Here is a 24,177-nt window from a genome sequence, read left to right on the forward strand (position 1 = left end):
AGATAGCGTTATCCACTCTTAACAAAGGCATGTTAAATCGATACTCGCAAGTATTGTTGCTTCTTTTGCGATGCTAATTGGTTATCTCGACACTGCGCTGTGCATTACTTCATATCAATAAAAGACTGTCACGGCTAACCCGCGCATTCAACAGTTCAAATATTAAGTATGTGTGTATAATTTTAATTTATTTGATTTTGAAAAAACGCGCAACTAGATTTAATATCTAAATAATTTTATAAATATGTGTGTGTATGTAAAAAAATTGATTAACGCTGTTAATGATTAAAACTTCTTCGAATTCGAAAGAACAAATTTAAGACTATAGGAAAATATAATAATTATAATAGAATAGAATATCGCGTTTCGGAAATCACAATCTTTCGTATATTGTATAAAGATATATCCTAGTATTGATTTTGGAAACAGTAGATTTTTTGTGAATAGCATCCCACAAGATATAAAAGAAACTTTTAATTTTGTTTAAGCAATATTGCAAGAGATCTCTCGATTTCTTTGTATGACATTTTGTCAAGGTAGCATCCCACAAGATATAAAAGAAACTTTTAATTTTGTTTAAGCAATATTGCAAGAGATCTCTCGATTTTTTTGTATGACATTTTGCGAAAATCTGACAGTATACCTATTATCAGGCGATCATATGAACATGAAAGAATTAATTAATGCTGCTAATGATTAAAACTCTTTAAAAAATAAAAGATTACGGACAAAACTATAGGAAAATTATAATATTTTGGTGCCTCTTTTTCTTTATTCTCTCGATTACTGTCCTTTTTGCTTCCATTTTATTCAAAAATATTAATATAATAAATATAAACGATAGCAACGAGTATCGATTTGTGATATTACGAACGTTTCGATCCTTTTTAGGACCTTCTTCAGCATGGTTAATAAAATTATTGAAAAAATTATAAATTATAATAAATAGACGCAAACATGATATATAATGCAACGGATAAAAGCGCGATAGTTATAATCGGAGGAAACATATAAATTGCATTATATAGCAAACATATAATTGCGTTATATATCATGTTTGCGTCTATTTATTATCATTTATAATTTTTTCAATAATTTTATTAACCACGCTGAAGAAGGTGGTTAATAAAAAGAATCGAAACGTTCGTAATATTACAAATCGATACTCGTTGCTACCGTTGAATAAATCTAAATAATGTATGCACACTAACTCCCGCGCTGACTCTATTTGCTATTTTAATTAAATTTATGTTATTGACTATAAGAGTCTGTACTCATTAGTTTATTATATAATAATTACGGTATCTCTCTTAGTCTGACTCCTCCCGTTCAACCTGTCCGGCATGGGTGACCCTACCGGTAACTAATAGCGTTTTCGAATAAAGCAAATTTCATTGCTTTGAGATTAAATTTATCATGAATATATGTTTGACCAAATAAGTTTTAAAAGAATCTGATTAATATAAATATATGATACATTAATAATATAACTAATATAAAGTACATCTCCCGTTTTTGTTGCTAGATTAACTAATAATATAAAATATAATTTGAAATATAACACAAAGGAATTTATTACATGAAATTACACGAAAATGTCCAAAATATTCATATGGTGCAGAATTCACTATTTTTAGATTAGATATAGCTGATAAGTAATGATTAATTATATGTTTGATTAATGATCGATATGCAGTTACAAAGCTTATTAAGTTTTATATGATACAAACTATTATGACTAGAAGAATCGTTAATAAAATTACCGATTGTTTTTTAATTATAGAAAAAAGGTCTACTGGCGCATTTTGTGTAGATTTCCAAAAAAATATTCGAGGAAAGGTAGACGAAGCTTTGATGTAAATTAACGATTAAATCACAAGATAAAACGCGATTTAAAATTTGAAAAAAAAAACGCGACGAACAAATAAATCAACAATAGCCATAATATTCAATTCCAATGTATGTACATGAATTTTTTGAGACAATCAGAGGAACGATATAATTACTATATATAAAAATGTTTTGACGGACATTTAAAATGCTTTTTATAATCGCATCTGTAATAGGACATTTGTATATATAGAACCTAATGCCCGATTTATTTTCAAATACGTGATTTTATACAAATTTCGATTGAAATACAAATTATTTTGTTTTATACAATAAATATGCAATATAATATACAATATATTATGTATAATGTAGAATTTAGAATAACAATATATAGAATTATAGAATATATAACATACAGAATTTGTAAAATACAATATAATTTTACATATAATAATAATAAATAAATACAATATAATTTCACCTATAACAATTATAAATTAAAACATCTTAAATTGTATCTTTAATATAGATACAATATTTTAATGCAAATTGAAAAAATTTAGTGAAAGTTATTTTATTTAATCTGGCCCATCCATTTTGAGGCAACGGATCTATCTACAATCTACATTCGCATCTACAATCTATAAGTCTGCTAATCCGTTACCTCGAAATAAAATAAAGTTTCACTCACCGGCACTGATGCGCAACAGCGGAGTTGTTGGTCTTGAGGCTACGTTCCTTAAGATAAAATCGGCGCAACATGAAAATAAGTTATTACTATTTTACACAATTAGTAAAATTTTATTAAACAAATTAAATAAAATTTATTAATTGAAAAAAATATTTTATATTCTTTTCAAATTTTTATTTTAGTCTATATCTTAAATTGTATCTTTAATATAGATACAATATTTTAATGCAAATTGAAAAAATTTAGTAAAAGTTATTTTATTTAATCTGGCCCATCCATTTTGAGGCAACGGATCTATCTACAATCTACATTCGCATCTACAATCTATAAGTCTCCTTAAAATAAAATAAAAATTTGTCATTCACCGACCAATGCGCAGCAGCAAAGTTGATGATATTATATTATATATATACGCGGAATATTAAAGTGTATAAAATATATTTTGAATTATGATTAATTATATTTATTAAACGATTGATGTATCGCGAAGTCTTGTGTTAATTACTCGATTTTGCGAATCAATTGCTTAATTGCTCGATCTTAATCCGAATCATATTTAGATGCTGTTAAAAGTCAAACGATAAAGCGTCGAAAATATATTTAATTTTAAATTTTATTTTTGAAAGAATAATTATTTCTTATCGTGGTAATGTATGTAAAAGATAAATAGATATTAATCTTATTAAATTATTTTCTGATACTTGTTGCGATCGCGTTTAGGAAACGAATTTGACGGAGCGGCTCGCCCCACTCGCTGCCAAGACCAAATACTAGTTAGATATTATCCTAACTCGCTGTCGAAATATTTTACGTACTATAAATAATATCAAATAATTTCCTGATACTGATCGCGATCGCGTTTAGAGGAGTTAGATGAAGCGTCTCGCACGACTACTTTCCTGCTCAAATGTTGTTGCGCGAATGATAACAAAACATAAATATATTTTAAATTAATTTTAAATATTTTAAAGATAAATTTTTTCGCAATTCCGATTTTTTATTTAGAGTTCTGGGTAGCATCCCACGAGATATAAAAGAAATTCTTACGCTTAATATTCTTACGCTCCAATCAATATTGCAAGTCATTGAGATATCCACTTTTAAAAAGATTAAATCGATACTCGCAAATATTGTTTCCTCTTTTCAGCAATGCTGATTGGTTATCTCGACGCTGCGCTGTGCATTACTTATATCAATAAAAATCTGTCATAACTGCGAGATGCATTTGACAGTTCAAATAATAAGTGTGTGTAATTTTTATTAAATTTATTTTGAAAAAACGAAGAACTAGAATTAATATGTGTAAATAATTATACACACAAAATAAATTCTAATATAAATAAATAAAAATTTTTTGAAATTTGTGAATAAATAAAGTTATATATATACATATAATCATACATGTATGTCATTGTATATGTAATTATAAATAAATATATGTATAACCATACAATTACAAAATACAAAAAATCTGTAAAATGTAACACATAAATCAGTATGTCAATTATCGAAAATTGAATTGCGGAATTTAACTTATCAACACTAAATCTACATATCGAAACCAAACAATAAAATGTCATACACATATATTCACTTTAGATCGGCTAACATTGTAGATTTTTGAAGAGTAGGTAAGCTTGAAATCGGAAATGATTCTGAAATTCTGAATTAAGATCGAACTTCGCGGAAGCAATTAATCGATGCATTTCAAAACTTTTAAACTTATATATCTTCGTGCTGATTGGATTAATTTCCGGAACAAATATAATCTAGGTTTAGTACTTAATTACAAGCCCTGCTCTCTAAGATAGCACACACGGCTTGCTTAGCAATTTAACTTTATGTATATACGACTCATACACACACACACACACATGAATCTGTCTATTCATGTGCGTGCGTGCGCGCGTGTATCACTTTAATTTCAATGAACACTTTCTTTCAAATTCTTATTCTTGAATATTATGTTTTTTGGATACGTGTGAATAAAGCATGTTCTTCGATATTGTGCTTTAGCTCTCATAAAGTGTTCTCTTTATTGTTTCTTCTCCCGAGCAAAAAAATTCCGGTTATGAAGAATAAGTTGGAAGGACAAAAAGCATTCAACTATGAATAGTCAAAGAAGTGATAAATCATTAAATTAAAAGTCATATTTTCTAAATGCAAGCAAATATAATTGAATATTGTTTATGTATAATTAAAATATAATAATTGTTGAGAATATATATAAACATTGTTGAGATATTAGTATAGATACATATTTAGTATAGATAGTATAGATATATATTTAGTATAGATAGTATAGATACATATTTTATACATATCTTTTTGGAATAATACGAAGTTACAAAGCATCGTTTTACTTGTGACAAAGATCCATAGCCTTATGAAACAATTATGTAGAGAAATTACTCTATTTTACAATATTTTTCATCTAAAATAAAAACGTGATATTAATCTTATCTTTTATTGTGATGAGATTTTCATATTTCTAATTTGCCTATTTGCCAACTCTTACCACACACAGATTGTATCCAATCAGTGTAAGCTCCTACACGTGTATCGATAGCAGGTTCATCTGAACCACATCCAGTACCGGAAGATGTTATACCAGCTAATACAAGATTATGTGTAGTAGGATCACTCCATAAGACAGGCCCGCCGCTATCCATCTGTGGCAAAGTAAACAGAAAAAAATATAATTTTGAGATGCTTTGTATATCACCGTTCTTAAATAACATTAAATTTGCATTAATAACTATCAAACAATAAAAAATTGTGCTTCTTTACTTGACAAGTGTCCTTTCCCGGAGTGTAAGTACACATGTTTCCGTTAGTTACATCGGAATAATATTCTGTGCATTGCTTACGACTTATCACATCTAAATTTACTTTTTGTAGCGTAGTCGCTTTGGCACCGCCAAATTCCAATAAACCCCAACCTGATAGTTAAATGGAATTAGAACGGAATCAATAACGGTTTTTAATGTATATAATGAGGTAATAATAATAAAATAAAAAGTACTAACCCAATGCTGTTACATTGTCACCAACGAACGAGTTGTGTTTATGTTGAAATGGTAAACAGACCGGGCCGACTTCATTACTATATGCTATGTTACCGTCAATCTTACACACAGCTATATCGTTTTGAATATTTTCGTATTCAGGATGTATCTCGCAATTGTTTATGCGAAACAATTTGGTTGCGTTAGTCTCCTTCCCTACAATACATACAAAGAATTTGCGTTTCTCCAAAAATCTTATTTTAAAAGTATGAGTACTAGTCTCTTCATTTTTATTTGTCCTGTATATGTATAAACAATATTCCACACTGCTATTAAATATTGCTATTAAATATTAAAGCTTACTAAAATATTATCTTTATGACAAAGCAATATATTTTAATGAAATATAAGAAATAATACATTGCACGCGCATAAAAAATTTTTTTATAAAAAATGAATATATAGATTACATATTCCAAAATTATCCGACCATATTATACCATTATGTTTTATGAATAGATATAAAAAAAAAGTGTTACATACAGAAATACCTATTAATGTCTATAAATGTTTTACGAAAAGTTAATTAAAGTAATGAAAATATTAAATATAAAGGGAATGAGAGAGACAAACTTGCTCTTATCGTTAGTATAGAGACAGTAAAGTATAAGAATAGATCAATGATATTTATATTAAAATAGTTATATATGTGTGTGTTTAATTATCTTTCTCCAGTCCGCGAATATTTAATTTTATTATAGTTCTCTCAAATAAACTTGTATTATACTCACAGATACAAAAAAAAAGACTTAAACAATTTATATTGATATTATTGCAGCCATAAACATTTACCTATGTTCTGTACTTTAAATATTAATTAGATATTTATTTCAATGATTACCTGTAGTTACATCGTGTTCACCAACAACAACGCCAATTTTTGCGATATCTCTATCCTCTATACAATGAGCTGCTGTCACTACGCAATGGTGAGATATTATGGTACAGCCGCAATATATCAATCTATTAGTAGTATCGACGAGTCCACACATCATAGGATATTCATTCACCCCAGTTTCATTACCGCCTACTATTCTAGTCTAACAAGCAAATTAATCAAAAGATTCCATCGATAAAATCAAAAATATAAAAGTAAACTTGAGGAGCATTAATGCGGTAGAAAAGGCACATATTAAAACTTGTAACGAAAATTATATATTACGTGTCAAACTTTCAACGCAAATTAATAGCAAGTTAAAATGATTGCATTTAGTACTGATTTAGTATGACTTATAGGTTTTGCTTTTTATTCACTGCTTTCATTGTTTATGTTTATATGATTGATTTGACTTTATTGTTTGTATGTCAGTTCAAACATAAAGTTTTATATATGTATATGTATTATCTTAATTAATTGCGTATATATGTACTTCTCCATAAACTTTTCCACTGGTTAGTTAGGGAATAATTTAAAATTTAAAATCATTAATTCCAATCGTGGCTATCATTATTGAATTTTCTGGCAATTTTATATTTTTTTGATATGATTTATAATGTCGTTTCATGTAAATAATGCATAATAAGTTCTGGAAAAAATTTTTTGGTGAGTAACGATCTATTTGACCATTGTCATAACGAGCCTATGCAATTGTCTAACGGGAACTAGCTTCCCAATTTACGCTATTATTTATTACACATATATACATATGAACAAACATAATCGATAATCTTTGCGCTTTGCGACAGAAGAGAGTCTGAAAAATAAGAAATATTAAAGAATCGAAGATGAAAATGTTTATAAATTTGGATGACGAACTTAACTTGCTATATGTAATTTCCATCAAAAGTTTGATTCGCAATATGTAATTTTTGTTACAAATTTTAATGTATTTTCTAATTTTTGTTACAAATTTTAGTGCATTTTCTACAGCATTTAGGTTTCCCTCAAGCCTATTTTTATATTTATTTCTAAATAAGCAATATGAATAACTCTTGAATACTAACCAAATTAAAATATTTTTAATAAATAGTTTTATGTAATTAATTATAAACTATATAAAGTTAAATTATAAATAAATAATTAATAATCAATTAATATATATATCGCATCTTATGAAGTGTATTTAAACTTACTACTTTCTTCCAACCACATTTACAATTGTTTTCATCAGATTGCTCCTCTTCTCGAATCTCGCATGAAAATTTACCTCCTTTCGAGGAAGAGGATGAATCTAATTTTATAATCGGATTTTTTCCTTCAAGAATGAGTGGACCGACACCACAGTATTTTTGCATACTTTTTCCATCAATTTGCACAGAAAGAATATCTTCAGTACAATCATTCTTATAAAATAAAATAATAATACATAAAATAATATAGTAAAATATAGATAAAATATTTTTTATAATAAAAATTTTATTAAAATATTAATCTTTATAACAAATCTCTTTTCAGTGTGCTAAAAGTTTTAAAAATATTTTTAAATTAAAACAAAAAATAAAATTTTTGTAACATCATATATACCTATACCGTAGCTATATATATATATACTACAATATAGTAAAATAACCATTTTATATGTATACTTTACAAATTTTGTTAATTTGTGATATCAATAAAAATATTTTTGAGATCAAAATCATATTACATTGCAAAAAACTATAAAATAAATATATGTTTTCTTTAATCTTTTCTTATTAAATTGTGTTAAGCTTGAAAATACCTAGTTAACGCTAAGTTTATGCATAAATCTTGAACAAAATGTTTATCTATAAACTTACGACAGACGCTGGCATATCAACACTGCAATTTATTTTGACATTAAAACGACTTTCCATTTGCCATGTGCAATGATTTTCACCTTTATACTTATTGGGAAAACCAGGATTAGCCACATTATATGTTCGTCCAGCTTCTAACTTTTGAAAGTAATTGCAGGCAGATTCAATTCCATTTAGCATCGAGAGCGGCAGCAGCAAGCCAAATAAAACTGTTTTGACTAAAATAATTACAATTGTTTCATAATTATGCTATATCTATATTTTTAATTTCTAATAATAAGACATATGCAAATGTGTACGTGCGCAAATGTCTTATTATTAGAAATTAGAAATATATATATATATATATACATATATATACACATATATATGAGAAAAACTTGGCTCAATGTAATTAAATCAATAATAACATAATATAAATTTAAATAATTCAATTAAATGGAAAAACTGGTGGATAAAAGCCTAGGCGCGGGTATCAGCGTGCAAACTTTGTTATTGTTAAATTCAATTAACTAATGTGCATTTAAAAATGTACGTTTCAGACCGTTTTTTGGTCCATCTTCAGCATGGGTACAAATATATAAAGATCAAATTGGAATTTTAAAACTTGACATACACAATATTTGCAGTTGCAGTCAAATCTCAAATTAAAATTAATAATCGTAAAGGAGGCTTACTAAAACCAGCGTGAAATGTAAAATCTGTATAATTAAGTGGACAGCATCCAATTGCCATCGCCATATGTATATGCGTATACGCATATCGTCGATAGCTTATAATATAATGTCAAGTTTTAAAATTTCAATTTAATCTGTATATATTTGTACCCATGCTGAAGATGGACCAAGAAACGGTCCGAACGTACATTTGTAAATGCACATTAGTTAATTGAATTTAATAATAATAAGTTCGTGCACCGATACCCGCGCCTGAGCTTTTATCCGCCAGTTTTTCCATTTAATTGTTCTTACCCGGAGTCTATTGCTGTCATTATTAAATAATTCAATTCATAAAAATCAAATTTTTATTTATATGAAAATTATACTCTATTTTAGATCTTAAATAAACAATAGACGAATGATTTTTATTTATTCGGACATTTATCTGTTCCATTTCTGAACAATCAGTTCAATATCTAAATTTCCTTGTATTAGGATTATATTAGAAATTAAACTGATAGAAATATAATAGTTATTACACGTTTAATCTTACTAGTCGCTCTCTTTTTTGCATACTTTATACAGTTCTCAAAATTAAAACGTAAATACGAGTTAGATAATGACTATTGAATATTGTTTTTTGTAATGTTTCTGAAATATTGCTGTAATATTTATCAGAAAATATTATAGTTATTACATGTTCCTATATAATATCTCTACAATATATTTTGCAACTTGCAAGATCGTAACATTATGATATTTAAAAAACAGGTTTTTTGTAACATTAAAAATTATTTTTCGACAAATATAAGTATACTTAATATTAAATAACAATATAGAAAACATTTAAAAAAAAATATATTTTTTAATAAAAATTGGAAATATTAAACATTAAGACAAAAGCAGATAATATACAATAAGATTTAATTACAATATATTATTATTGCTATTATTATAATTAACTTTTCAAGAAGAGATGAGAGAGTAAAAGAGAATTTCCTCCCACAATTATCTTTTATATATATACATCATATTTATCTTTATCCTTTGATTATTACAATAGAAATAAAATACAGCAATACAACTATAGAAATTAGAAGTATATAAAATATATAATAGAATTTGCATCTTGCTTTATATCGTATTTTTACTTATTAGGTTGGTCAAAATACTACTATTTTTTGTTGCAAAATATTTAAATAGATATAAAATATAGAAAAAATATTCTGAATTATATAAAGAGAGACCCTAAGTAATACAAATAAAGTTTGTTATATTTAATTTGTTATTATATAATTAATAGTAGTATATCTCGTAACCATTTGAATTACTTCATATAGACGACTTACTTAATACTATTTCAAATTTTCACATACCCTCCATATTTCCATAGATTTTCCTACAAAGTGCCATCGTCAGGACACAGTTGTATATTGTGACAAGTAACTTTTGTAGATGATCAAACAAGTAGCTTGCAGCGTATGAAGTGTATCGCGTCAAATGTTTCTCTAACAAAATGTACGAAAGTGCAATTGTTCCCCGGACTTTACCTTTTATTTTGCGCATAATGATGATAACGCGCCGATACTCATTTCTGATATTGCCTCGAAAATATAAAAATATATATTATTTTGTTCCTATTTCCATATGCGTAATAACTAAAATTACTAAATTATTATAATATACGACTATTATAATGCTAATATGTTACAAAAATGTTGCAACAAATGTGGTGAATTCAATTTCCGTTAAACAAATGAACATACAATGCGAAAAAAATAAAATAGCATAAAAAGACATAATACTCTGTCTTTAAATAATAACTTTCCTTATTTTATATAATAATAACTTGATCTATATTAAATTTTGTGAATGTATATATAGAAAAATTTAATAAAACATCAGTGTTTCCTCTTTAAATTACTTTGACTTGGCATATATTTTCAAGATCATGATTCTGAATAACCTTTAAAAAATGTTAGCCGTCGCTCATTATTAAAGCGGGCTAATTGGGAGTCTTTTCTCACTAATTCTTTGGGCTATTATCTAGCTTACGCGTAGATCTATTAGTGTGAAAGGAGCGTAAGCACGATTTAATTTAATTTAAGTATGTATTTTTATATGCTAATTTTCAATTTTGTATAGTCCACGCTTTACTATTTTATATATTGTTTGACAGCTGCTGATGATGGTCCCAATAAGAGACCGAGACGTAGGACAATTAATAAATCATATTTAAAGAAAGAGAGTTTGCACTTCGCAATTATCGCACTTGGTTCTTAATTAGCCCATTTCTTCTATTCGTAAATATTAACATTACAGTCTTCTCGAATCATGATTTTTAATGCATCTAAGATTTCTCTGTGAAAACCAAATTTTACATTTACTGTTAAAACACCATTTCTAATAGATACTGAGTGTGGTAACGTAAAATTATTTTTATTACAGAATAATCAACAAAATAAGTAAATGGCATACGTAACAACAATTCTAGTAAAAACTGCACTATTGTTATTGAACTATAAAATATGGATTTTAATTCATATAGAGTTTATATATTAAAATATTCAATTCATGAAGTTTTTATCATAAAATTCAATTTCTTAAGTTTATATTTTTTTTATTATTTTTTTTATATAAAAGACATATGTGGCGGGCAGAAATTATGCAAAGACATACACGTAGACATATTTTAAATATAACTGTCATTATAGATATCCAGGTAACAAGGTATCCTATTTTAATGGAAGCAGTTATATATTTCCTAAACTTGATATCGTACAAAAAAATGTTTCAGACAAAATTTATAAATTTTTGAGGGAGAAAAAAGTTGATAATCTTAAATTTTAACTAAGGTCATTTTTTAAGATCATATGAAGATCAAATTAGTTTCTTTTTAATATTTTTGTATTGAAGCTATTAATCTATTTTTTAATGAAACTTTTTGTTCTTAATAGTAATGTAAATAACTTTAATTTCTTTTTTCTGTTATGGTTTCGTACGTTTTATTGATTTCATTTGTTTTCAGGCCCATTTATCTTTTTCGCTCGCGCAATATTAAAGTCTCGTTGGGAAACGTTATTGTACTATATTATTTTATATTTGGTTTTCATTTTGCGTCTGTTATAGTTTCTCCATTAGTCAGTCACGTTTTTGTTGAATTTTAAATTTGCACTTTAATTTTTCGTTATTTTATCATTATTAAATTTTCAGGCAGTTATTTGACTTCAATTTTATTGTCCTCCAGCAAGTTCTGGGTAAAACTTTGTGGTGGATGATAAATTTTGATCTTTGCTGACATGCCTTATTTGGACTTATCCATGAGCACCAATAATCAAAACATTAATTTCTTTTATAATTTTTACGATAATTTGATCGACTGTATTACACTTCTCTATGCTTTTATTACACTAAAGAGAGTCCAATCTAAGATAGAAAAGTTTGTGACATTATTGTATTTTGCATTATTATTTTTATGCAATTCGTGACATGCTTGTTTTAGTCAAAATATTATTTTCCTGAACTTTAATTCGTTAAGATTAATCATGAATTGTTTATATAAATTATAATTTAAAATATATTATACGTACATCCGTTATTTGTTCTTCCAGCCTGCCTCTTATTTTGTTAACATTATTTCGTAAATTACTTTTATCTACATTGTTATAACAAAAATAGAATTTTTATCATAATAACTAAGAAATAACTTCATTGCCTTTAATGATAGGGAAATATCATCAAAAAAAATATTATTTTTTTCAAGGAAAATGTATATGGTTAATAAGAACTTTTTGAAATTTTGTTAGTCTTTGCGATTCGACTTAAACATATTTTTTAAATAAAATTATATATTTTTTACATAAATTAATAGACCATAAGACCAACAAATATACATATCAAATTAAATGGCTCAAACTGAACTTTGTTGTGAGTATAGTGATTGCTTTAAAAACTACTTGTGTTAAGAAATGAAAAGAGGTATACATAATTTTTTTTATAACATAATATGTGGATATTTCAATATAATAAAAATTGTAGCGTTGTTCGAAGCAAATATAACAATGTATGATTAAATGTAATTATTTCATAAAATATACGAATTTTAAAATATCACGGCCGACATCTATCATCTTTTCATTTTCAGTCCTACAATATGGTCAACTTCCGACTTCATCTGCATTGTGATTAAAAGACAATAATATGGCATACATCAACTTCTAATAACAATTTATTGCACAGATTACAGATATTTTCTTTATTATATTAAATTAAAAATTATTTTAAAAATTGAGGAAATTTTTGTTACACACGTGCGAACGCATATATTATAAAAATACTTTAATAATAATTTATATATCGCTGTCCGCGTAGTATATACTAAAATGAAAAAACATCACACGCAGCTAATAAAATATATTATTAAATTTATTATATTTCCGTATTTCTGATCCCCACATTTATGGCTATAGCATGGACACACACCAAACGGAGATTTTACCAGTAGAATTGAAAAATGTGATTGTGGCTATGTAATTCCACTAAAGTGTATGCAGAGGCGCTGCTGTGCGAGCATTTAAACGTCTTATTGTTAGATCCTATGCACGATAAAGAAAATATTAGGAATAGGAATAAATATATTAAATATTAGGAGGATTTGGAATTATTTTACTTCAAACAAGGGAACGGAATATATTCATTTCTAATTATTAATCCATTATACGGAAATGAATAATTTGATGACGTAGTTCACGCATGCGCACGAAAATTCCGTCCGGAGAGATTTGTTCCTTCATCTCGCAATGCTGGGCCTGAGCCCGGTGCCCGGTGGTTCAGGCTTCTCTCTGTTGACAATATAGTTATATAGAATATACCTATAGAAGTCTATGGATCGGTCATATGGTCGATGACATACTCACGCATGCGCACAAAAGTCCCGCCTAGATAGATTCGTTCCTCGTTCCTCCATCTCGCATTACGTGCACTTGCGTGTGAACGCGGAAACAGCAAATATTCCTTTAGAAAGGTCAGGAAATAGAGCAGAATCGCTTTCTTTATTGATTTTGAGAGTTTGTGATAGAGGTATGCATCGATATATTATGTTATGTTGTTTTTATTATAACACATTATAAATTTTATATTATTTCTAATAATTTTCTCTTTCTTTTCAAGATACATTTTCTTTATAAAGTATGGTCCAGCATTTAGAAAATGTTAGGTTAAAGCCGCATGGCATTAACATCTTTTACATTTACACACAATAGTTAAAATTCAATTATAAATTAACAATTTCCATGCATTTGCATGTTATTATTTTATTTTATCAAAAATATAAGGTATACAATGTTAATAATATGGAGTATTATCTTAACAGCTTGCATTAATTTTAACACAGATATTCTCATAAATTGTTTTACAGTACTCTATTTAATTTATGTATTTATCATTCATTTGGTCCTTTGTTGTTGTATATCTTATTTTAATTTTATTGTGTGCTTTATTATAATTTATAGTACATTTTTAACCCTTAAAGATCACATATGGGTCATCTTGATCCTATCCATATTTTAACAATAGAATATCCCAAAGGATTAATATATTCTTAATATTTTTTTTTATTTATCATATGTCTTTAATGCATTATACAAGTTTTATTCAAAATTCTGTTGGTTGCTGTTTTTCTATCTGTGTATATGAATTATAAAACATATTTTTAATCATAAAAATATAATAGATTCTCTCTCTCTATGCAAACAGAAAAAAAAATTTTTTTATGTGATAAAGTTACATAAATTTTATTTACTTCTTATTCTACAAATTGCACTATATAATTTGTATAAAAAATTATAGCTTATAATTTGGAAATATAAAAAATATATATGTAGATATATATAACAAATTCTATTAAGTAAGATATAATGTATATGTAATTTAAGAATATTCCAGTATATATTCGAGAAGAGAGAGAGAATATATATGTATGTATCAATGTGTGTGTTATACTATATATATATTTTATAACTCTAGTAAAGTACTATTATGTAAGATACAAGTACATGTAAAAGGGATTTAAACTATTTGTCCCATATCTTGAATCTCACATGTATTTTGTATCTTAATACATATAGAGAGTCAGTATGTATATATTATATACATATATTATACTCATCCATCATATATTCTTACAATTGTGTGTGTATTTTAACTATTTAATTTACTTTATATTAAATTGCACGAGATTTATGCTTTGGAATATATGAAAAAGTTTAGAGATGATTTTGACAATTATCTCATATTACACTTTTTACTAGTATACTATAGTTTTACAAAATAATATATATATTAGAGCTACTTTATGGTATATATTATATTTATAATTTATTTTAATTATATACTTAAAGTGTTCTCTTCTCTTTTTTAAATTAGTATTCTACACCATGCCACCAAAAAAGTCAATGGAAGAGACAGATCGGTTAACTCGTATAGCAATTGTGAATTCTGATAAATGTAAACCGAAAAGATGTAGACAAGAATGCAAGAGATCATGTCCTGTAGTACGAATGGGAAAACTTTGTATAGAAGTCAACCCAAATAGTAAAATAGCAGCTATTTCAGAGGAATTATGTATTGGGTGTGGTATCTGTGTCAAGGTAATAATTATATCACAATCATAACCATATCAACAGTCATAATTATACCATATAATATGCTTACAATATAATTAATATATAAAATCGATATAAAATATTTAAAATGTTCTTTATTAATTAGTCAAACAATCCTTAGAATTAAGTTGCTATTAAAGAAAATATATAAATAAAAACATGTAACTTCGAATATCTTTCACATATACAATGCCTATCTGTAAATATTATACAGTATTTAAATATTATACAATTTTTAATGATGACACTAACAAAGACACATTCTTGCAGAAATGTCCGTTTGAAGCAATATCTATTATTAATCTTCCTAGTAATTTAGAGAAGGAAACAACTCATCGTTATTCGAAAAATTCATTTAAATTGCATAGACTTCCTATTCCACGTCCTGGCGAAGTTCTAGGACTCGTAGGAACTAACGGAATTGGTAAATCCACTGCACTTAAAATTTTAGCTGGCAAGCAAAAACCGAACTTGGGAAGATATTCTGTATGTATCCATTTAAAGTTCATGTAGAATACATACATATGCATGCAGGGATTTTCAATAATAAAATGAATAATACAATTTTTTTTTATTTGAATAGGATCCACCAGATTGGACAGAAATTTTAAGTCACTTTAGAGGTAGCGAATTGCAAAATTATTTTACTAAAATTCTGGAAGATGATTTAAAAGCCCTTATTAAGCCTCAATATGTTGACCAAATTCCTAAAGCTGTAAAAGGTACTGTGCAACAGCTTTTAGATAAAAAAGATGAATGCAAAAATCAAATGGAAATTTGCAGAATGCTTGGTAAGCAATAATGTTAATTCTTATAACACTTTCATGTAAAAGCAAAATAATCTAAATATCTGTTTAAGTATTGATAATATTTTACATATTTTATATTTCTATTAAGATATAATATCTTTTTTTTCAGATTTATTGCACATACGTGATCGAAGTATTGAAGCACTTTCAGGTGGTGAGCTTCAACGATTTGCTTGTGCAATGGTATGCATCCAAGATGGAGATATCTTCATGTTCGACGAACCTTCCTCATATCTAGATGTCAAACAACGTCTTAATGCTGCTAAAACTATTAGATCCCTTATTCATCCAGACAAGTAAAGATTTATTTTGTAAAAGACTTCATTAATTTTTATTATATTTTTAATGTATTTACTATATTTATTTTAATATATCAGGTTTATAATAGTGGTGGAGCATGATTTGTCTGTTTTGGACTATTTATCAGACTTTATATGTTGCCTATATGGCGTTCCTGGGGCATATGGCGTCGTTACTATGCCTTTTTCTGTAAGAGAAGGAATAAACATTTTTCTTGATGGATTTGTTCCTACGGAAAATTTACGATTCCGTGAGGAATCTCTTGTATTTAAAGTGGCAGAAAGTGCAACTGAAGAAGAAGTAAAACGAATGAATCATTATGAATATCCTGAAATGTCAAAAACAATGGGATCTTTTAAATTAAATGTTGAAAAAGGGCAATTTACTGATTCAGAAATACTTGTTTTGTTAGGAGAAAATGGAACTGGTAAAACAACATTTATCAGGATGTTGGCTGGCAACTTAGCACTGGATGATGGATCAGGTAAACTTAAATATATAAGTATGCAAGATTGTAGTTTATTATTGGTGAAATAATCATTAAAAAAGTGGTATTCTATTGGACTAGAGAAAAAGATTTGTCTCCTTTTCAAAGTTGAAAATGAAATTATATATAGAGCGTTTTGTGAGGAAAATAATAAATTTCAACAATATATTTTTAAAATATTTTAGAGTATTCTAGCAAAAAAAAAAAAATAGTCTGTGCGACTCTGTTTTACGAATATTTTTTCTCTGTTTTATGCTTGAATAACTTTTACTAAACATTTTCTATAAAATGCTAAAGATCTGTAATGTAAATTATATAATACTTTACATAAAATAAAACGATAAATATATTACGATATATATATTGCTTTGCAGAAAGTATCCCTCAACTTCATATCAGTTATAAACCACAAAAGATAAGTCCCAAATCTCAAGGTGTTGTTAGACAACTATTACATGAGAAGATCCGAGATGCATATGTGCATCCACAATTTGTAACCGATGTAATGAAGCCTTTGAAAATTGACGATATTATGGATCAAGAAGTGCAAAATCTTTCTGGAGGAGAGTTGCAACGAGTTGCTCTAGCCCTTTGCCTAGGAAAACCAGCTGATGTTTATCTAATTGATGAACCATCTGCATATTTAGATTCTGAACAACGTTTGGTTGCTGCAAAAGTCATCAAAAGGTATTTGATAAATATTTTTGGTTATGGAAATGCGCGATATGGGTAAATAAATATTCTGAAAATCGCATTTACATTTTAGATTTATATTGCACGCAAAGAAAACAGGATTTGTAGTAGAGCACGATTTCATTATGGCTACGTACTTGGCTGATCGTGTGATAGTATTCTCTGGTACGCCGTCTCTTGCAACTACTGCCCATAGTCCTCAGTCTTTATACAACGGTATGAATAGATTTTTGAAGCTATTGGGTATTACTTTCAGAAGAGATCCCAACAATTTTAGACCAAGAATTAATAAAAATCAATCAGTGAAGGTATGTATAAATTTTGCTAATTATTTGCTAAATTTTCTATATATTCCTCCGAAATTATATTTACGGAAAATTTATTACATATATATAAACATATAAATTCAAAAAAGCATATATATGACATTGCATATAGATGCATCACATTTATGCATTTTTTAATATAAATGTGGATATAATATTTCTGAGTCTTATATCTAATTTAAAAGATAAAGAACAAGATATTAACCTTTTTTTTCTTTTATAGGATTTAGATCAAAAGAGAGCTGGACAATATTTCTTCTTGGAAGAATAAATACATGATGTGTTCTACAAGTTGAATGGGTGGCATATATAAAAAACTGTTAAAGAAGTTTTTTAATCTTTATACTTTTAAATGACATACAGAAATAAACATATAATGTATATCATAAAATATTAATGCTATATATGTTTTATGATAATCTGGAATGTATTATTTAATAGAAATATTACTCTCTTATACAAATAAAAGAATTATTTTACTTTGCAAGTAATGAAAAATATACAAAAATAAGTAACAACAAAATAATAAAATGGATTATGTATATAAAAATTAGAAAAAAACTGCAAATATTGATTTTGTACAAGTATATTTATTAATAGTTAATATGTATAATTTGCATGTATCTGATGTGGAAATAAAAAATCAGCGGAATCTCGCACAATAAATCATACGTGCTAGATCACTTCCATTGTAACGTGTATGTAATCTACTATAAATGCTTTTTTTTTTTCTTGCATTTTTATTCTTTAATATTTTTTAAATGCTATTTTTAGAACAATAATTATGACGATACTATTAAAGATAATCAACTGTAGGTAAATTTTCGTGTTTTAACTTATCATCTCTCTGTAAAAATAAATGTAGATGTATTTACCGTCTGTCCATTAGAAAGAAGAATTTCAATCGTTCACGTTTCGTAGGTCGCTTCTTCTTTAGGCTTCTTTTGCCATTGTCGATTTCGCTGATTTCACTTGTAATCCAAAGGAAACATAACCTCTCTGTGTGAAGATAGATTTGTCAGTCCCTGTGTCAGATTCGCGAATAATAAACGTGTAATTTGAATAAATAAGACGATTTAATCAACGCAAAGATGCCAGACCATTTAGGAGAAGACATGCGAAAAGTAAAGAACGAGGAAGAAAAAGAAGAAAAGGAGATAAAATGTGAGTTGTATCTGTCTGACTCTCTTTGTCATCTTATCCATTTTATTATCTTATTTTCTAAAGACTATCCTCTGAATTTACAGCATTGGATGAAGGCGACATTGCTTTGTTGAAAACTTATGTGAGTCAAACTTCTTAAATTGTTATTACAAGAATTTTAAGATTAGATATAAGTATTTGGAGATGAATACACGTTAATCATATAAAAATATCATATCTCGAATTAATTTTAATATCCCTTTAAATTTCTAAATATAAACATTACAATATGCAATATCATTTTCATATTAATTAGGGCCAGGGACAATACACAAAAAGTATTAAAGCTGTTGAAGAGGATATACAAACTATTATTAAGCGTGTGAATGAATTGACTGGCATCAAAGAATCGGATACTGGTCTGGCACCACCAGCACTTTGGGATCTAGCAGCGGATAAACAAACATTACAGAACGAACAACCGCTGCAAGTGGCACGCTGCACCAAAATTATAAATGCAGATTCCGATGATCCAAAGTATATAATAAACGTGAAGCAATTTGCGAAATTTGTAGTTGACTTAGCGGATTCTGTGGCGCCAACTGATATAGAGGAAGGCATGAGGGTAGGGGTGGATCGTAACAAGTATCAAATTCATATTCCACTGCCATCCAAAATTGATCCTACTGTAACAATGATGCAAGTAGAAGAGAAACCTGATGTTACCTATAGTGATGTTGGTGGCTGCAAGGAGCAAATCGAGAAATTGAGAGAAGTTGTTGAAACGCCATTATTACATGTTAGTATATCATATTTTTTTAGCAATTTTTTTTTAATAAAGTATCAAAAATAAATAATAAAAATTAATTGCAGCCAGAAAAGTTTGTTAATCTGGGTATTGAGCCACCAAAAGGTGTTTTGCTGTTTGGGCCACCGGGTACAGGAAAGACTTTATGTGCCAGAGCAGTGGCTAACAGGACAGATGCTTGTTTTATTCGTGTAATTGGTTCAGAATTAGTCCAAAAATACGTTGGTGAAGTAAGTCAGATCTCGTGTAAAAACTTAATTATAACTTTATGTGTGGATTGCGATACATGACAACTTGATTTTTCGCAGGGTGCTAGAATGGTAAGAGAACTGTTCGAGATGGCGCGAAGTAAGAAGGCCTGCTTGATCTTCTTCGATGAAATCGATGCCATCGGTGGCGCTCGCTTCGACGATGGTGCCGGCGGCGATAACGAAGTGCAACGTACTATGTTGGAGCTAATCAATCAATTAGATGGGTAAACTATCCTCGTCTAAAGATCTTATATTTAACTGTTGTGTGATCTATTTGTAAATAAATTTCTTCATTGTTTCAGATTCGATCCACGCGGCAACATAAAGGTTCTAATGGCGACGAATAGACCGGATACATTGGATCCTGCGCTGATGCGACCGGGTCGTCTGGACAGGAAGATAGAATTTGGTCTGCCGGATCTCGAAGGACGCACGCACATCTTCAAGATCCATGCGCGCTCGATGAGCGTCGAGAGGGATATTAGATTCGAATTACTCGCTCGTCTCTGTCCCAATAGCACAGGTGCTGAAATTCGATCCGTTTGCACTGAAGCTGGCATGTTCGCGATTCGAGCACGGCGCAAAGTTGCCACGGAGAAAGATTTCCTCGAGGCGGTCAATAAAGTCATCAAGTCGTATGCCAAATTTTCCGCGACACCTAAATACATGACTTACAATTAGAGCGTATTTACGATCCGTTAGATTTTCGTTGCCGATAAGTTAATATTAGGGCGATATAAATCTTATAATTATTTCTATTGCTGAATCCATTGGATAAATAAAAAAAGAACAATTTCGTTCTAATAAACTGTTGTTTTCTGATACGAAGTTCTTCGAGTGTTGTTATAATTCCAATAATTTAACTTTTCTATGCATATAGGTCTTCGAATTTTATTTTAATCGGCTTATCAGGTATATTTATTAATAATGAAAGTGAACCGAGGTGTTCTCCACACCATGTAAACCGCAAGTTTCTAGATATCTATAAAGAATGCATTAAATTATGAGATCACGCGCTATAATATATTTATAGTGTATAGCTTTTAAAATACGTACCCGAAGTAAGAGAACTTGCAAGTTTTGTTCCGCAAATCGTCTCGCGATGCACGATCGCGGGCCATGACCAAAGGGCAGTACCATATATGGATTTACAGATTTTTCTCTCGTCTTATTTATTTCATCGTTACCATCGCGTAACCATCTTTCTGGTATGAACGAATTCGGTTCGTCGAAATATTCGGGAAGTCGACAAATTATTTGATTCTGCGTGACAACTATTGTCTGAAACATTTAAAAAATATTATCTCTTTACACAAGCAATTTCTCTCTTAAATATACTACTTTTTTTTTAAATAAAACATTTAATTTTATAAGCAAAATATAATATTACTCCTCGGGGAACGTGATATCCGCTAAGGATCACGTCGGTTTGCAGAATACGGCCTATTCCTACAGAGATAGGATTCATACGAAAAGTTTCCTTTATTACAGCCTTGGTATATACGGCGTTCCTCAAAGTATCTGCTGTTATTGGAGAAGTATGATCTGTTAATAAAGCCGTAGCTTCCGATCTCAGCTTTTCTTGGGCATCTTTATTTCTTGCAAGATTGTATAAAGCGTATGCCGTGCTATATGTTGTCTAAAATTAAAATCGTATTTTCCTCATTACACTTTCATTGTCTGTGGTAATCATATTTAGGAAATTAATTAATATAATTACATATAAGACATATAATTAATTTCGAGAAACTTACAGTATCTACGCCAGCGAGCAACATGTCACATGCCATGCCCACGACATCTTTGATATCTAAATTCTCATTTTTCAAGTACTGTTCGAGAAGTGATTGTTTTCGACAAATTGACGAATCTTTATTTTTCTGAGTAACCATTTCCAGCGCTACTCTGAAGTATTTAAAAAGGCAGTTAAAAGCCACAGTAGAATTGTGTATAATTTGTGAATAAGATTTTAATAGAGATTGATTTCACAAACATAATCGTCGTAAGTAATGTAAAAATTTTTATGCAGTTTTACTTGTATTATTGTCTTTTTTTTTTAAAGAAGAGATTAATGTTACATAAAATTAATCACGGCGATATATATTTGTGTTGCAAACATTATTGTAATTAATTTCTAGCTATTAACTCACTCTTCCATGTAATTTTGGGCTCTGCGCAACTTTTTATACAATGGTGTTTCAAAAAATCGCCAAAACATTGGGCCATTGTCAAGTTTTAAAATTGCACTATTTGTCGTAAATGCTGCATTGATAAGTCTTGAACTGCGGGAATTTTCATGTCTTTCTTTTTCTGATAAACTCTGCATCCTTATATCAAAGACAACGAGACACGTCACTGCCATTATCAATAAAGTAAATTATAAACAAAATTTATATTCATTTCAGAATTTATCTTTTATACATATTTCGTATTGTATGTGCTCTTATCTTAACATGAATGACTTTAAGCAAACTAATCAGTAGATTTAATATGGATGAGATAATATAATTTGTCTTAATAATCTTAATAGAATCTTACATTCAAGGAAAAGACGCGAGAATAACGGCAGGAAATCATCGGTTTTTTCACGGGAACAGAGCCGTACAAACTCCTGAACAACAAGATCGGTATCCTCCAGATAATCGATGACGTTTTGTGGTTTGCTAAGGACTTTTTGAAACTCACGGCGCAGTCTCCACCATTCAGTGCCATTTCTAATTAAAAAATTAAATTTAGAGTATATTTTCTGTTATTAGCGCAACTCGAAGCGATTTTATCTGGCTAAGGACCTTTTTTATATTACAACGGAATGCAATACGAAATTTTGTAAAAATCACAAAAAAATTCTTACGTGGATATAAGGCCTCCATTGTTGTAGATGTTACTCCTGTCTGTTCTATACTTAAGAAGTGCCAGGTGAGACCTTCTCTTTGGATGTAAGCCCGCTTCGGCTTTGAAAATTTCTGCGATATCTTCCGGTCGAAATACCCAAACCACTGATTCACCTGGTACTATTTCTTCTCGCACTAAAGGTCCATATCGCTTTAGTTTCAATAAACCATTCATATCCAATTTGACGAAACTGTATTCACCTACGTCATTGACATAATTAATAAAATTATATAGTTTATTACAATTATAAAATAAGAATATATATTAAATGCAAAAAAATATAAAATAAAAAAAGTCGATAGAACTAGAATGGGAGTTTCATTCCTAATTCAGTAGAAATAAAAAAAAAGAAAACGTAAGTTTCGCGCTTTTATCGCAAATTTAATTTTAAAAATTTGTATATAATCCAACATTATAATAATACTATTCTTACCGATGCATGGCAGATACTTGTACAACGTGCCAATAACGGGCAAGGACCTCGGTCCTGGAATGTCTTCGAAAGGTTTCGGTTCGTTTCTATCAACATGATTCGGATTAGTCGAACAAGATCGAGCGAATAATTTTTTTATTGCCCCACTTGCTATACGTTGTTTCACTCGCGTATACATTACTATTCTATTCGTTTATCAAATATATATATTTTGCACCTATATATACATATACTTTGTAAATAGTTTTATTGCCAAATGTTACACTTTTTGAAGGAGAGCTGTAAACAATGCAGTAGAGAGAAACAGGTTTTAAAATCTGTGTGCAGACTACCTGAAGTCTCGACCGGTCAATGATTTTCTACCTCTCGTTCCTTATTTCTCCGCCTTTCTTTCGTATAAT

At 28.6% G+C, this 24,177-nt stretch overlaps 4 protein-coding genes across 5 annotated transcripts; 2 read left to right on the forward strand and 2 right to left on the reverse strand.

Annotated features, from left to right (window-relative positions):
- Window positions 1–4,675: 4,675 nt before the first annotated feature.
- On the reverse strand, window positions 4,676–10,574 carry LOC115239197 (venom serine protease-like). The gene is made up of 8 exons (XM_029813577.1): window positions 10,349–10,574; window positions 8,314–8,531; window positions 7,666–7,875; window positions 6,434–6,632; window positions 5,554–5,748; window positions 5,315–5,466; window positions 5,043–5,196; window positions 4,676–4,958 (listed from the first exon to the last, which is right to left on the reverse strand). Exons 1-8 carry the CDS (start codon window positions 10,536–10,538, stop codon window positions 4,933–4,935), a joined length of 1,344 nt encoding a protein of 447 aa, XP_029669437.1. The 5' UTR covers window positions 10,539–10,574; the 3' UTR covers window positions 4,676–4,932.
- Window positions 10,575–13,904: 3,330 nt separating this feature from the next.
- Window positions 13,905–18,911, forward strand: LOC115239141 (ATP-binding cassette sub-family E member 1). Of its 2 annotated transcripts, none has more exons than XM_029813496.1 (9): window positions 13,905–13,995; window positions 15,396–15,619; window positions 15,905–16,120; window positions 16,218–16,425; window positions 16,553–16,739; window positions 16,821–17,227; window positions 17,605–17,917; window positions 17,997–18,231; window positions 18,473–18,911. In XM_029813496.1, exons 2-9 carry the CDS (start codon window positions 15,407–15,409, stop codon window positions 18,518–18,520), a joined length of 1,827 nt encoding a protein of 608 aa, XP_029669356.1. In that variant the 5' UTR covers window positions 13,905–13,995; window positions 15,396–15,406; the 3' UTR covers window positions 18,521–18,911. The 2 variants fall into 2 exon arrangements, with proteins under 2 accessions (XP_029669356.1, XP_029669355.1); XM_029813495.1 differs by having other exon boundaries at window positions 13,910–14,051.
- Window positions 18,912–19,175: 264 nt separating this feature from the next.
- LOC115239143 (26S proteasome regulatory subunit 7) lies at window positions 19,176–21,279 on the forward strand. The gene is made up of 6 exons (XM_029813499.1): window positions 19,176–19,413; window positions 19,497–19,534; window positions 19,709–20,191; window positions 20,266–20,430; window positions 20,509–20,675; window positions 20,754–21,279. The coding sequence occupies exons 1-6, from the start codon at window positions 19,341–19,343 to the stop codon at window positions 21,130–21,132; spliced, it is 1,305 nt and encodes a 434-aa protein (XP_029669359.1). The 5' UTR covers window positions 19,176–19,340; the 3' UTR covers window positions 21,133–21,279.
- A 7-nt stretch (window positions 21,280–21,286) lies between these two features.
- LOC115239142 (cytochrome P450 302a1, mitochondrial-like) lies at window positions 21,287–24,171 on the reverse strand. The gene is made up of 8 exons (XM_029813498.1): window positions 23,777–24,171; window positions 23,303–23,543; window positions 22,990–23,165; window positions 22,602–22,806; window positions 22,206–22,356; window positions 21,842–22,090; window positions 21,508–21,732; window positions 21,287–21,433 (listed from the first exon to the last, which is right to left on the reverse strand). Exons 1-8 carry the CDS (start codon window positions 23,952–23,954, stop codon window positions 21,320–21,322), a joined length of 1,539 nt encoding a protein of 512 aa, XP_029669358.1. The 5' UTR covers window positions 23,955–24,171; the 3' UTR covers window positions 21,287–21,319.
- Between the last annotated feature and the right edge of the window lie 6 nt (window positions 24,172–24,177).

The sequence above is a fragment of the Formica exsecta genome, unplaced genomic scaffold, assembly GCF_003651465.1.
Source record: "Formica exsecta isolate Colony F162 unplaced genomic scaffold, ASM365146v1 scaffold365, whole genome shotgun sequence".
Classification (NCBI taxonomy): domain Eukaryota; kingdom Metazoa; phylum Arthropoda; class Insecta; order Hymenoptera; family Formicidae; genus Formica; species Formica exsecta.